This window comes from Spinacia oleracea, chromosome 4, assembly GCF_020520425.1.
Source record: "Spinacia oleracea cultivar Varoflay chromosome 4, BTI_SOV_V1, whole genome shotgun sequence".
Lineage (NCBI taxonomy): Eukaryota > Viridiplantae > Streptophyta > Magnoliopsida > Caryophyllales > Amaranthaceae > Spinacia > Spinacia oleracea.
This window is the reverse complement of record NC_079490.1, coordinates 145,130,147-145,146,184: the sequence shown is the minus strand read 5'-3', so window position 1 is coordinate 145,146,184 and position 16,038 is coordinate 145,130,147. Positions and strand designations below refer to the sequence as shown.

General features: G+C 35.4%; 2 protein-coding genes across 3 annotated transcripts; one reads left to right on the top strand and one right to left on the bottom strand.

The window, feature by feature from the left end:
• The first annotated feature begins 4,556 nt into the window (after positions 1-4,556).
• Positions 4,557-6,649, top strand: LOC110789548 (homeobox-leucine zipper protein ATHB-40). Of its 2 annotated transcripts, none has more exons than XM_021994245.2 (3): positions 4,557-4,786; positions 4,937-5,211; positions 6,148-6,649. In XM_021994245.2, the coding sequence occupies exons 1-3, from the start codon at positions 4,708-4,710 to the stop codon at positions 6,400-6,402; spliced, it is 609 nt and encodes a 202-aa protein (XP_021849937.1). In that variant the 5' UTR covers positions 4,557-4,707; the 3' UTR covers positions 6,403-6,649. The 2 variants fall into 2 exon arrangements, with proteins under 2 accessions (XP_021849937.1, XP_021849935.1); XM_021994243.2 differs by having other exon boundaries at positions 4,561-4,786; positions 4,937-5,244.
• A 2,094-nt stretch (positions 6,650-8,743) lies between these two features.
• LOC110789559 (CRM-domain containing factor CFM9, mitochondrial) lies at positions 8,744-14,331 on the bottom strand. The gene is made up of 3 exons (XM_021994255.2): positions 13,812-14,331; positions 10,811-11,212; positions 8,744-10,283 (listed from the first exon to the last, which is right to left on the bottom strand). The coding sequence occupies exons 1-3, from the start codon at positions 14,172-14,174 to the stop codon at positions 9,138-9,140; spliced, it is 1,911 nt and encodes a 636-aa protein (XP_021849947.1). The 5' UTR covers positions 14,175-14,331; the 3' UTR covers positions 8,744-9,137.
• Between the last annotated feature and the right edge of the window lie 1,707 nt (positions 14,332-16,038).

Sequence of the window (16,038 nt, the reverse complement as noted above, 5' to 3'; positions counted from 1 at the left end):
GCGCTTCTCCGTGTCAAAGTGAGCGTTTTCGGTGTCAACGATCCGTGCTCGATGCCTATCTAGGAGAATAACTATAACACATGAATCACATTTTTTTCTTAGGTTTTAGAATAAGGCAACAAACAAGCAAGAACAAGCTAAGTCCATCTAACATGCTCATACACCCGTCTCAAGGAATGACATAATCCCACAACAACTAGGAAAGCCCAACAAACACCAGAGTTACATACAAAAGTAGAGAGAAAGAAGTTTCATGGTATAATTCTACTAGGGGGTCACCCAATCCCTAGGCCTAAGAAAACTACTCACACATAGTAGAACTTAAACCAAGAAAATCAAAGCGAACCATACATGAAAACGTGACTTTCTATTTTGGGTAAAGAAACTCAACCTAAAAGAAAAACTTGAGGATGAACACCAAGAACATACCAAATTATGTAAAGAAACTCAACTACAAATCATGCACTATAATCTCAAAAAATGGCAAGAAAGCTATAAATGAAAGCAATAAGAGGTTAAGCAAAGAAATAATTGAAAATACTTGAATTGAAAGAGGAGATATTGCTCCCAAATATGCAGAAACTAAAAGATAATTACAACCATTAAAGGAAATTAAAAGAGTTAAACCAGAAAGCAATAAAGTGGTGAGAGTGTGTAACTTAAAAGAAAACGAAAGTCAGAGAAAACACTACTACACACTCCACACATACGGGATTTAGGGTAACATTATATTTATACTAAGGAGGAACATGTGCCTAAGAAGTGGAGTATCCTTCATGCGCCGCACGACACTCATGACCCCTGCAATGTAGTCGTACAGGGTGATCATGTAAGGTGGCATGGCAGGTGTTTCACGGTCCGTGCCTAATGTGCACAACTAGTGAAGTGGGTCATGCATCTTGGTCCGTACACAACTGTTATCCAAGGTGGTTGTTTCAAGGCGGTGCAAGGGCTACACGGTCCAAGGACAATGCCCCTAGCTGCTTCACTTCTCATTTTCTATTCTCCCATGCACAAATGTCATGCACTATTCAAGCCCAAAAATCTATTTGGTGGAAGTTTTCCACTCATAATTCTCTTTCTTAGAGCTTATGATATATAGTGATGAGGTGGGATGATGAGAATGTCACGAAACTTGTAATTGATCCTCATTGGTTTGGTCAATCTCTCTTTTGGATTAGCGGGACATCCATACTCCATACGTCATTTTAGCTTGGCCCATAAATAGGGAGAGAGGCAATAAAGTATGAATATATAGCTATAAATGCAACTATATGCAACTAACTACGCTAATATGTAAACAAAAGAGTTCCTAATTGGCTTCTAAAAATATGCAAATTACATGCCCAATTCCTTTGGGGGTCTGACTCAAAGAACAAGAAAATTCATTTAATAGCCTGGCTAAAATCTGTAGTGAGTCTAATGCTAGAGGCCTAAACATCAGATCTGCCTTGATTATGAACCAAGTGGCCATGAATAAACTCTGTTGGAAATTTAATTATGCCCAAAACTTAGCCATTGTCCTTGTTAAGGAGATGTATATTAAGAACAAAACCTGCCCTGTTTCTTTCAAAACCGGCTCCCATATTTGGCAAAATGTAGGAAGAGGTTGGGAGTTGTATAGAAAACTCACATCATGGTGTATAGGGGATGACAACCACATTAATATGTGGAATGATAATTGGTCAGGCAAGGGTTCCCTCAGATAATTAGTAGCTTGCCCTTTATGTAGAGGAGAGGAAGACCTACCCCTTAGCACCATAATGCAAGATGGCCACTGGAACTTGAACAAAATCTCCTGTAGAATCTCAACAGACCTGATCCGTTGGATCCATGCCATTCCAATACCTAAGTTTTGGAGTGACACTGATCCCTTACAAAAGGCTTACTCTTTGATTCTAAAACTGCTTATAACCACATTTGGAACTCTAAGTTTCCTCAAACGGTCATTGACAGAAAGTGGAGCTCCATGTGGAAAGCTAGATGCCCTCCAAAAATCAAATTCTTTTCGTTGTTGTGTATGTGGAACAGACTCCCCACTACACACATCTAGCTAGCACACAGGTTATCCCACTGGGAAATTTCCAGTTTTGTCCTAACAACCTGGAAACTCTGGATCATATTTTCATTACATGTCCTAAGGTATTAGAGTGTTGGTCAAATTAACTATCCACAAAATTAAACTCCCTAATTCTGACTTTACCTCCTGGTTTTTGGAAAACGTGTTGGAAACAAAAGTGAACACTGATTTAAATATTACTCATGCAACCGTGTTTGATTTCTGTATTTGGAGAATTTGGTTAATCTGAAACCTTTGGATTTTTCAGAAAGAAAATAAACTCATTCTGTTTTGGATTGTTCAAACGATTAATTTAGCCAATGAATTTTCTGAAAATGACCACACACATGTTTTGAACATCAAGCCTTTGCATATGATGCCAGTAGTTGATCAAGCTGATTACATTATAAAAGTGGATGCCACCTTTTTTCTCCACATCTTTGCTTGCTTCCTATGCTATAATCTACAGGGATACATACCACAACTATGTAGATGGAGTGGTTGGTACAACAACATCAGTAGCTCCTATTACTGCAGAAACTCAAGGCATACTTCTTGCAATCTCTTGGGTAGTAGCGAAACAGTGGGAAAGGGTCCTAATTATCTCTGACTGCAAAATGGGAGCTGATAGTATTAATGAGGAAGGAGCAGCCACTGCTTGATTATTTAATCTATATGGAAAATGCAGGGACATGCTAAGAAGCCAAAGAAGTCTCTGTTTGAAGTCAAGAAGAAGGGAACAACTGGAGAAAGTGGATAATGTGGCAAGGAAGGCCAAGGTGCAACTATTTCTGTTGCATCGTGGAATTAGTATCACCCCTCCCCCATACAAGTCTAGTTTAATATCCTCTACTAATGACATTTCTTTTTTGGGAACTTTATCCTTAAGTAGTGATTATGCCTTGGATGGCTGTATTTTTGTTCCACATAGGGTGGAAGCTGATGATATCAACATAAACTTGTGATGTATATTCTGATATGCTAATCTATTGTCACTACAAAAATTTGTACCATTAACGATGGGAAATCCCGTCGCTAAAGGCCAATAATCGTTGATTAATTAATGACGGGATTTCCTGTCGCGAACCCATCATAAAAAGGGGTCGCCGTTAATGGAAAATCCCGTCGTTAACCCGTCATAAAAGACATTTGCGACGGTTGTTCCTGTCTTTGTTTGGATGTTAGCCCCGTCGCAAAAGGTTTTAGCGACGAGATTTTTAACCCGTCGTAATTAGGTTGTCGTTAAAGATACAAATTTTTGTAGTGTGATGTGACTCTTTCCAAACAAAAAAAAACATGCGCACATCAATTAGTTTATGTTTTACGTCGATGTTCTTATTAGGAATTCTTGAATCCAAATGAAAATCTAGTAGAATTGATGTGTGTGAATGTATGGTAGATAGATTTAGATAAGCTTGCCTTAAATGTCATGGTTGCCACAATGGTAGGAAGGGTGGCCAACAAAGACTTGTTATCCGTATTAGAAACTAATTGTTTTTAAACAGTAATTAGTAAGTTACAAGTTCTCGATCATGTCCAGTGTCATCTAATTGTGATTTTCATACTCATTAGTACCATCAATACCTACGAAGACTTATCAACAATAGTAGGATACAATCATACAAATAAACTTATATAGTAAAAAGTAAATAATTTATAGTACGGGTAGTAATTATATATCTTCCTGGAACCCTAATTGACCACCTTGGTCTGACCTCAGCCAAGATTAATCCAACTAAGTTTCTATTTCTTTTCACTTATTATGACTTATCTTAGCAAAAATAAGTTCAGATAACTTCATATAAGTTCGACGGTTCAATTCAGCAAAAATAAGTTGTTTCACACAACTTACACACACAAATAAGTATTTTCAGCAAAAATAAACATATGAGTTCAGTTAAATTCAGATAGATTCAATTAAGTTAATATCAATCAAATTCAATTAAACCAAATAGAGCCTAAATACAATTTGAAATATTGCAAACTATGAGAAATCAATTTTAGAATGCAATCATATCAGAAAGGCAATACAAAGTACGGGGGGTGGTACATGCCCACCTAACGTGCAACATTCTTTGATATTAAGTTATTAACCACTAGACCAAAATCTCATTGTTCTTTAGATTTCACTAGGTAAATATTAATATTTTCTTTTGGGTTGTGGAAGACAGAATACATGTCCATATTCATATACTCCCTAAATTAGTTATTCCAAGTAGTTAGTCCACAAGGTCACGTCTCACCAAACAAGGAAGTTAGTTAATTGCCATTCATCATGTACCCTTTCTTTAGACTATACAAGTTATCAATATACATGCATTGTCCAACTTCTAGAAACTATACACATGAGCACCACAAATATAAAGCATTGTAATTAACTTAATTAGTAATTTAAATATGTTATGTGGATTAATCGAATAATCCTTATTTTTTTTTAACTATATAGTAGTAAATTACATTTTTACCCTTGTCCCCCCTTTATAAATGAAGTCTCCTCCCCTCCTCTCCTTTATCCACATGCACCACTAGTACTCCTTCTAATCGGCTTCCTTTTTCACTCAAAGCTTGTTAAGCACCATTAAAAGATCGAGCAACAATCATAATCATCATACAATTAACAAAAGATAATCATTGAATTATCAAAAGTTATGCAAGGCGAAGTCAATCAAGTTGGTTTAATCTCGCATCTCTACCACCCCATTTGCAACCAAATGGCTCCTAAACAAGGTAAAATTTAATCTTATATCGTTGATATATTGTCTTGTTTTCTTCTTTCTTCTTTCTAAGTCTAATTTAATCTTTTGTTTAGTAACATTTTATTTATGAATCGAAGTTGTGAGTAATGAGAGATAACATACACATTGCAAAAACTTGTAGAAGGTCAGCCAAAACGGCGTCGGAGGAGAAAGAACAAGGGTGAAGGGAATAGTTCAGCTGCCAAGAAAAGGAAGTTAAGTGAGGAGCAAGTGAGTATGTTGGAGATAAGCTTCGGTTGTGACCACAAACTGGAGGCCGAACGAAAGGATCGTCTAGCTGCGGAGTTAGGTTTGGATCCGAGGCAAGTTGCGGTCTGGTTTCAAAACCGTAGAGCTCGTTGGAAGAACAAGAAGCTAGAGAATGAATACTCCAAGTTAAAAAATCAACATGACAAGGTTGTACTTGAGAAGTGTTGTCTTGAAACTCAGGTGGAGTATATATACATATATTTCTAATATAACTTGCTCCCTTTTTCATACGTAGTATAAATTTAATTCAACTTCTACCGTATCACATTATATTATACGAAGTATATGTTGTTTGAAATTATACATATTTCACTAAATCTTCTAATCAAATTATATGTTTTGGATTTTTAATCAAATTATAATAACTACGTAATGGGAGTATAATGTCATTTGCCCATTGCCACCTAAATACACAACACAAAACATAGAGTGCACAAGGGAGATTGGATGTCCGTACACAAATACTTACAATTGTTTTATTGTTTATATGGTTGGGGGACCTTGAGGCTTGAGCTATAGACATCTTCCACGTGTTCACTCTTACACATGCACCGTTGTAAATGAAACATCGAGGCAAATGAAATTACCATATAATATGATATAAATGCATATACTTTTTTTTTAAAAAAAAATTTAAGGAAACATATTCGTACAACTACATCTAAACAAATGCGTGCCCTATAAACTTTTTTGTGCTAAATATAAATTAAGTATATTTAGAGTACGTTAGTATTGAGTAGATAAACTTTTTTGTGCTAAATATAAATTAAGTATATTTAGAATATGTTAGTATTGAGTAAATTAAATATAAACTTTTTTGTGCTACATATAAATAAAATATGTTAGTATTGAGTAGATAAGTTACGTGATACGTGAAAATTATAAAAGAAACACTTAAAGATTCTTTAACATTTGGAGTTATATTACAGAATAGTCATTGTACGTTACTATTTATATTCGATAATATTCGTACTAGTATCGACAATGACTTATACGAACAAATGAAAGTTAACTTAATTTATATTGTACGTAATATCTGTAAATTAATTAACTAATACTCTGTTCTTCTTTTGTCGTGGGCAGTTGTTAAGCCTGAAAGATCAACTGAATGATGCAAAGAATGAAATTCAAAAACTAGGTGGGAGATCATCAACATCATCATCAGCAATATCAAGCAACAGTCCAAGCTCTTCATTAACATTGGATCAAAATCCTAACATCATAAACACTCAACTTCTTGAGGAACAATTTGGAATGGGAGGATGTTTCGATAACATGTTTTACGTCCATGACACTAGCTACGTGCCCAATATGGATTGGGTTGATCTCTATATGTGAATTAAGTTTAAAGTAGTAAGTACGTAGATAATTAATTAATCAAGGTACCATGTTTTTAAATAAGTAGCTAGGGTGGAAATATTAATCAATCGTAGTCTATATATTGTAAATTATATTTATTTCACTAATCTAATTTTAGTATTTTCTGTTTGTAGCATTCTATGTTCAAATATGTAATGACGTTTAGTTTAATCATTATCTATCAAGTATTTCCCTTAATATATGTTGAAAATCTCATTTTTATTTATTTTTATTTGTTAGTGGAATTAAATAAAGTATATATAATGGTCAATTTAAAAGAGATTTATATATTCAATACTTTGATAAAATTTTCAAAATTGACATGGTTTTATTAAACAGGGTAACTCAATAGATATATGATTAAGGTCAAGTTAAAAGGACTCTTATTGGAGATGGTTTTATTATAGGTCAAATTAAGTAAATATAGGGTTAGACTAATGACCCAATAATTTTGGAAACTAAAATAGTTGTAATATAAATAATTATATGCGTAACTTCGTATATATTTATACTCGCATTTGGCTCTCTGTTTATTCATTTTTCCTTACTCGTCTATAGGTCTGCCCACTACTGGCCTAATATTACCCGAGACCTGCTTCGGCTCGTCCATCATCAAACCCTACTTAAAGTGACCCTTTGTTGATCTTCACGGATCCTGGCCTGACCTGACCCGAACCGCGCAATATACTAAGTGAGCAAGCTTAATATAGTTGTCTCGGAGAGAGTCAAAAAAATTGTAAAATGGTTAAAATATAGGTGCAAAAGTCAAGTCAAATCCTTAAATCATGTCATGCATGACGATATGGGTCAATTAATAGACAATTACTTGGAATGTAACTAAGAATAAGAATGTAAACAAATGTTGTTGGTAAGACTCAAGTTTAAGGTCTATCTATAATTTGTTTAATAGTTTTGAACTTTTGGTATCCACATATAATTAAAATTTGAAACTTCAATAACGTCGAATGGCGAAACCGTACCTCTTAAAACTCAAGGATAAAGCTCTACATTTTACTGCCGTCATCAACAATCGGTAAACTTGAAAAACGGTAGGCAAATTAAATTTGCTACAGTCTCGGAACCACTTTTGGCCGGGTTCAAGACCCTTTTTATTAGGATAGTCTTTATTATATGGTGAACTTTTATTATTGGAATTTATCCCCACAAGGCCACATTAATAGAATGGAAATAAAAAAAGTAGTTTAAATATGTGAATCACATTTTATATTTGAATTGAAGGGGGCTTATTAGTTGGGCTAGTTTGTGCTGTGGGCTTGAGAGTACTTGTGGTGGGTTATATAATTATATTGATAATGAAGATTAGCATTTAATTACATTTTTTTGTTAATCACGTAATTAAGGCTTTATTTGGTTGGGAGGAATTGGAAGGAAAAGAAAAGAAAGGAAAGGTAAAATAAGGTTTCCTGTATTTGGTACAAATAATTATATGGGAAGTGGGAGAAAATGAAAGGAATTGGAAGGAAAACTCCTTTACAAAATTTTCACTTTCCTTTCCTTTCAAAATTGGAGGAATTCGGAAGGAAAGAGAAAATTAAAAGCTGTCATTTAGCTTTCCCTTCTCTTCCCTTCATTTCTTTCCCCTAAACCAAACACAGGAAAATAAAACCTATTTCCCTTCCTTTCTTTTCCTTTCTTTTCCCTTCCTTTCTTTTCTCTTCCTTTCCTTTACTAATAATGAACCAAATAGGGCCTAAAGGTTAATTAACTTCCTCAGTTTCTCTGGCTATTTGTATTCCTAATTGTTCTCATCAAACATTATCTTATTTTCTTGAGAAACTGTTTTTACGTTCATACGCTTTGCTAAAATCAATATCAATTTAGAAAAATCTTGGAAAGTTTATTCCTGAAATTGGGTTTAATGCGACAGCAAATAATGAGTTTGTTCCTTGAAATTATGTTCATTATGAAAGAGCGCATGGCCAGACTTTTTACCAGAGTTGCTGAAATTGGATAAGAAGTGACCTCTATGAGACAAAGATCTCCCTCCGTCTGGATTTAGTTGGTCGTGTTACTAGTTTGTAACATTATTAACAAGACCATTGACATTATGGGGATACTGTTTCGTATCCCTGATTCTTGTATCATAGTTAAGTTATGAATCTATGACTACAATGAAATAAAACCATCCCCAGTTCCCCACTATCCCAGGGTTGCAATTTAGTTACAACATCCAACTTTTCTGTTGCATTTTATATCCTTTGAACAGTTATTATTCGTTGAATTGCTGTAACACGACAAGTTTTCCGATTCAGAATCAGCAATTCAGCATCCAAGACAAGGCACAAACTGGAGTACAATCTGTGGCAAATAAAACATCACCATTACCTTAAATTAACCTTCAAGCAAAATTATGAACAGAAGGTCAACTACAAAGAAAAAAAGAGGGCGCAGTGTGAATTTCCTCCCACAGTCACTAATGGTACATGTAAAATTGATCTTATAATCAAGTTTACGTCCAAAAACTTACCTGACACTAACATGAAAAGAAGTCCATTTGTAAGGTAACCCGGTTCTTGAATAAATGTTGTAACTTGTACTTCGTGATCATGCCAAGAATGTGACTTTTCACTCGCACTACTTCCATCTTCAGTGCATGAGACAGTTGAGTTGTTTAGAAAGTTGCATGCTTTCTCGAATTGTATTGCAAATTTTCTCCAGGATTGCTGTGATTCATGCTATCAAATTTACTGGGCTCAATCACTGTCCAAGATTTCACCATCGTTCTGTTTTCGAGGCCCTTGAATTTCCCTAGGAATTTTGCTATCCTCCTCCTTTGCACGATGATGTGGCAGCCCACTGTAGTCCTCATCGGCTCCTCTCAGAGCACTGGATTCCAGCTCTTCATCATCTGTCTCATACATGGTGATTTCAGAATCAATAAATTCTTCATCAATATCACAACTTTCTTTCCCCCATTTTCTGCCCATAGTATCAGCCCTGCCTCTTTTGTCCTCATTTCTGGTTCTATCTCTAAACCTGGAATTTCTGTCACCATCATCAGAATCATCACTCTCATTTTCAGGATAACCTGTATCATCATTTACCCTATTGCTCCTCTCTCCCCGCCTATCTGATCCATATTCATTTCTGGCAGTCCTTGGTATATGTCCTCCTTCATTATCGTTATCAGATTCACACATTACGTCATCTATTTCCTCAAACATATTTTCTGACTCAGATTCCTCTTCAAACAACTTTTCTTTAACTCTGTTATCGGTTTTCTTGAAGCTTTGGTTTCCATGTGATCCTCTCGATCTTTCAACTCTGGATGGTGGGCGTTTAACTTTATCATCATCAGAATCAGAAGTGTGCCTTTCATCATCGCTCGCGTTATCCTCATCAATAGGTGCAGAAACATAATCTTCATCTTCACTGTCTTCCATTCTTTGCCTTCGATGTGTATCCCTACCTCGACCTCTATTTCCATTATCAGAGAAATTATTTACGAATCTTCCACCATAGTCTTCCTTGTTGCGGTATCTAATTTTTCCAAACTCTTCCCTTTCTGCAGCCTCCTCCTCGGCCCATTCCTTATCAACAGCATCCTCAATCTCCGCTATGAATTTGTCAAGCTCTTCTTGATCACTATCCTCAGCAGGATCATGTTGTTCTGAGGTTTTCTGAGGCTCCTTCACAGATTCTCCAGCCTCACGGAAGACATAAGGGCTCCCTTCCTTCTTATCAATCGCGTTAAAGAATGTTGATGCAACCCTCTGGATGCTCGCCATGGCAACAGGATCATCTGGGCTTATTCCCTTTTTCCGAAGCTGCTGTTCAGTTTTCTTAATATTGAGTTTCTGAGATTCAAGTGCTTGCTCAAATCTTGCCTTGAAAAGAGCCTGCATTTTGAAACCAAATCGTACAACATTAGTGTAAAATTCCAATACAGAAGCAGAAACAGGCAACTAAAACAATGGAAAGAATATCATTCCACTCAAATTCACAAGAAAAAAAACATCATTAATGGAATTGCACTAAGGCGCCAACTGCCAGATATGCATGAACCGAACGCCCTCATTGGGTAACACAAAGAAAAATAGAATTGGAGACCCACATAAATATATTCTGATTTGATAGGCTGATAGCTATTTTGATAAATCATTCAATGAATTTGAAACAACAGAACAACAGAACGGGTAATCAGAGCGGTTCCAAGGTCTCTTAAAGATCATCCAACTTGAGACTTAAATCACCCACTCGGATAAATCAGGGAAAGCATGCCCAAAGAGAAGGAAGGGAGGGAGGTAGATGCCACTGGCCAGTAACATACGTATCAATCAAAATACACAGAATTTCTAAAATAACCTGCAATAGGCAATTAACCATGCATGCCTTAGCAAAGGGCAAGAAGAATAGATTAACATACCTTCCTCTTCGTAAGGGTGTTAACAGGTATCAAATTTTTTGGTTGCCTGTAGTTTCTACCACGGAACATAATAATTGTTTTCACATTGTGTACATTAACCACAATCCCACCACTTAGCCTTGCAAGCATTGTTGCCATCTCCTTGATCCTTTCCTTAGGAAAGTTATCACAACAAACTTGCACTGTCTCATGGAACTTCCAGTGAAGATGCATATTCTGGACAACTCCTCCAAAGACTCCACGAACACCAACCTCACAATAGTTTTTATTTCTAAAGCCAATCTTCTTAAAAGCCTGGAGCTGCTCGGATGTCAGCAGCTCAGGATCATGCCTAGGTGGAGGCAACTCAGGCAACTCGTATTTCTTGAGCTTTTGCAGAAGCAATGCAACTTTCTTCTTAGCCTGCAGTATTTAAAGAAGATCAAATGATGAAACTATAAAATTTAAACTGGGAAAAGTTGATGAAATTATGTCCAGAAATGTTGTGCTGAAGCCTTTTCGACAAGCCACCTGAGATTGGAAATTATTTTCATAAATTGACTGAACCACGTAGAGTAGTATGGTAGTACCCATTTCTGAAAAACCATTTCGTGGGAGACTGAATAAAGGAGAGTAAACAGAGGAGAATTTTTATAGCCAATTATGAAGGTTTGACTCTATGCAGAACTCCAGGTGGAAGTTTCAGGAAATACCGTTGATTTATGCATTCAAGTACTACTAATAGCTAACAGCCTAACAGTGTAATTAGCATTTTGACAATGATGACAACTGCAACTGCATAAGTGCATATGGCTTCGATCTCTTCACCTGCAATCTGCTTATCTAGTTATCTTAACGTAATATTATCTGAACTTATAAACCTTACATTAACTGCGAATTGAACTTGAGTGGCACTTATCTGGAAAAAAAAATGAACATACTCTGAACTAAAACTCTTTTAAGGTGAAAAGCGCAAATCAAGTGTTAGCCACAATGACAAGAGCTGAAACTTCGCCACAAACATAATCCAGGGAATCAACATATTATCATAAATTCATAACTCGAACCAGAGATAATCAGTAGCTGCTTCAGGAGACAATAAAGTGACATAGAACACACTACAGTCCTGTGTCCCACATTTACAGAGGAGGAGATAAAAATTCATAGCACAAACTGTAACTTTTGGGTGAACTACATACAAAGGACAATAGGAGTGCTCCAAACAAGGACACACCAGGCCATATTGTGATGCCCAGCCAGTACAGAGTACATTGTTGGGAGAGAGAAGTCCATAACTAGAATTACGGCCTGTAAAATTTGAATATAATCTCAGGCAACCTGGCAACCCTTCAGCTGCCTAACCCAAGTGAAAAGCTAAAGCCCACTATTATACATCTTATTGGTTTTAAACCATAAAATCACTCACTGAACCTCCAGTAAAGCAACAGTTTTTACTAGCTGCTACAATATCTTCATGTCGGTACTAATTTGCAATCTTTACCATAAAATCACTCACTTAACCTCCAGTAAAGCAACAGTTTTTACTAGCTGCTACAATAGCTTCATGTCAGTACTAATTTACAAGATAAGATTGCAACAGAGATAGGATAACAGTGATCATCAAGAGCTGAGAGTTAACACATGGTTGAAGAAGGTCAAACGTGGAAAGCAAAAATTTCAGAAACCATGCACCATGTATTTATAACATTTAGTATCCTTCACCCTTCACCACATCACTCTTCTCTGCCTGGCGCACTCTCATCAGAACACCTTGAATATTAACAAGCAACAGAAAAAAGTGTTGAGTAGATAAACTTCTACTCCCCTCTGCCTTACCCTCTTCCTTCTTCCTCCAAGAAGCAGATATCTCTAAAGCTATTTGGAGGATACAATAGCAACATAACATGGTCTGAAAGTGGAAACTAGAGTAAGAAAGACAGAGAAACTCGTGTTCGCTAAGGAATCTAACAAAGACACTAACTCTATATTTAGATATCTGACTTGCTTGAATGCATAAACAACTGGGATCCGTGTGTTACTTCGAAGTCAACAAGATGTCTAATTAAAAAGGTCTATAGACATTTAGAGGGAGGGAGTGAACTCAGTCATAGGCTCGTAGTCCTCAATTACAATCTCTCTTTAAAGAAAGAAGTTGTACCTGTCAACTGTATGTAAATTCTCTAAATTGTATTCATTGATCGTATCTAGAAAACCTATCAAACTTCGCTCAAATTTTCATACGCTCTAAATCTCTAATTAGTGTCATTTTCCCCTTTAAGGTTATTTCTTTTCAGTTATACAATTAGAACCTGTTTCAAGAGGCCGATAACATGGTTTATCCTCCAAAAAACAACACTGTCCAAACATCCCATGGAGTTTAATATTTAGTTCACGCAAAGAATAGACTACATAATTAATTCTTCATTACTTTAGAATAATACTCCTTAAAAGAAACTGAAGCACTCCCATGTGTTAAGGAAAAAAAAATAACCCAACTTTCAGCAGAACTCATAAGTTTCCAAGTTTTCTGATTTCTACGGTCTCTTAAGTCTTAACTCCAATACCCTCACCATTGTTGCAACTTAAGTAGTACAATTTTTCCATCACTTCTCCATAGACAATCAGAGGCACCCAATGTGACCAAATCCCCTCAAACCCTCCTACAATAACTTTACTATCCGCTAAAACGCATACAAAAAATCTTTGGCAAAAACCCATTCCCTACAATCCTAACACAATCCCGAATCCAAAGTTCATCCAAGTGATTCAACGCAATAGCAAAATCCCATCCTTTCATAAACAAAAATCAACCTACACAACCATAACTAGCACCCATCATCATATCACAGTATTAACAAATTCAACAATGTAAAAATGTCCATAACAATTGCTATAACAAATGACCCACAAACATCAGGATGTCATCGACTACTATAACAAGTCCGGTTCAGTGTAAACAATTAATTGTATCATACTGTAATGATAATCTCTCACAAAATTGAAAGGGGGGAATGAAATATACCCTTCGAAGACTGTAAATAAGGCGTTCTTCCTCAGTCATAAGCTTAAGCTTAATCTTCTTAGCTTGACGAATCTGTCTTTGAGTTTTACCAGCTTCTCTTTGCATCCTTCGCTCCACTTTGCTCCTCATACTCCGCCCCTTCGCCGTTGACATCCAGCGGCGGAAACCATAGAACCCCAAATCAAGATTGCGCAAAGAAGATGAAGAATTAGGGGAAGAAATGTTGAGAAGTGATGAAGCATTTTGATGAATTTCAGCGTTTGAAATAGGAATCGGATTTCTTGGAAGAGAATGGTGGTTGTGATTGAGAAGAGAAGTTAGGGTTTTGATAAATTGTCTATGGAGATTTCTGGTGGCGAACATAGTGACTAAGCCCTCCTTTTCTCTCTCCTTTGTTAATCAGTATTCAGTAGTTAGCTTCTTCCTCCATTGATATGGCCTATGGGGAGACGGGGGGGTTAACAAGGGTTTTGGTTGCCTTTAGTTTGCCATTTTACACGAACGTCTGAATTTTTAATCTTTTTTTACTGCCTCCTTTTCAAAAATATGCAAAATGTTGGGTTTAAAAAGGAGAATCTTTTGTGTGAGATCACCTCATGTGAAATATTGTTTTGTTGACAGTTTTGTTGGTGGCCCGTTGGTAGTCATGTAGGCGCATGTGCTGACGTCAGCATATAAATTTTTAGTTTTTTTAAAAAAAAAGTAATTGTTTTTTTTTCAGGCTTAACTAATTGGATTTCAGGGTTAACTAATTGGACTTCAAACTTAACTAATTGGATTCCAGGCTTAACTAATTGGATTTCAGGCTTAAATTATTTTTTTTCGATTCGAATTTTTATTTTTCGAATTTTTTTTCGAAATTAAAATTTTCAATTTTTTGGGTACTAACTAAACTAGTGTAAAATATAACTAAAAGTAATAAAATCATAACTAATTGAATAACAAAATAGTTAAGGTATAAACAAATAGTTAAACTTATTAGTCGATTAGTTAAACTTATGAGTCGAATAGTTACTATTTTTAAACAAACTTCTTATTAACTAAAACTCATAAAATCTTAACTAATTGGTTTCATTGCTTAACTAATTAGTTTCAGTACTTAACTATTGCTTTCATTGATTAACTAATTGATTTTACTGCTTAACTAATTGAATTCGAGCTTAACAATACTTTCTTTATATAAACTTATTGTTTTCATTGCTTAACTAATTGGTTCTATTGCTTAACTAATTGGTTACATTGCTTAACTACTTGGTTTCAATGTTTAACTAATTGGTTTGAATGCTAACTAATTGATTTTTTTTTAAAACACAATCTTTATTCGTTATTAGATTAGTTTCATTCCTTAACTAATTAGTTTTATTACTTAACTAATTGGTTCTATTGCTTAACTAATTAGTTTCATTGTTTAAAAATTGTGCATCTTAACTAAAACTGGTATGAAACTCAGAAATACGTAAATAAAACTCAAAAAATCTTAACTATATCCGAGATAATCGTAACTAAAACTCAAAAAATCTTAACTAAAACTCAAAAACCTAGAAACTAATTCTTAACTAAAACAAAATTATTCTCAACTAAAACAAATTTAACCTCAACTAAAAAGACAATATTCTTAACTAAAACAAAAAAAATTCTTAACTAAAACAAAAAAATTCTTAACTAAAACTTCTTAAACCACAACTAAAAAACTCAACAAATGAAACACAAAAAATATTAACTAAACCTCCAAAAAATTTGACTAAAACTCATATAAACTCAACTAAAGCACACATAATAACTTAAATGCAAAAGTATAACTAAAACGAAATCAAATTTAACTAAAACAACAATATTCTTAACTAAAATGAAATCAACATAACTAAAACAAAATTGTTCTTAACTAAAAGAGAATAAATTTTAACTAAACAATAATTGACTTAAATAGAGAAAAAATCAACTTAAACCTTATTTCTTAACTAAATCCAACAAAAGCATAACTAAAAGATTACAGTTCTTAACTGAAACTAAAAAAAAATTAAAACACCAACATCAACAACTCCCTTCGTTCTCCTCGCAGCCACCGAAGACTGAGCACCTTCAGCATCAGGCGGCGGCTCATTCTTTCTCCACCTCAGCCACCACCGGCCCAGCGCCGTTCCATTCCTCTCTCCTCCCATCTTCGACGGCGACGCGCAACCACAACCACCAACAGCCCCGCGACACTCTCTCGATCTCCTTCGCCGCT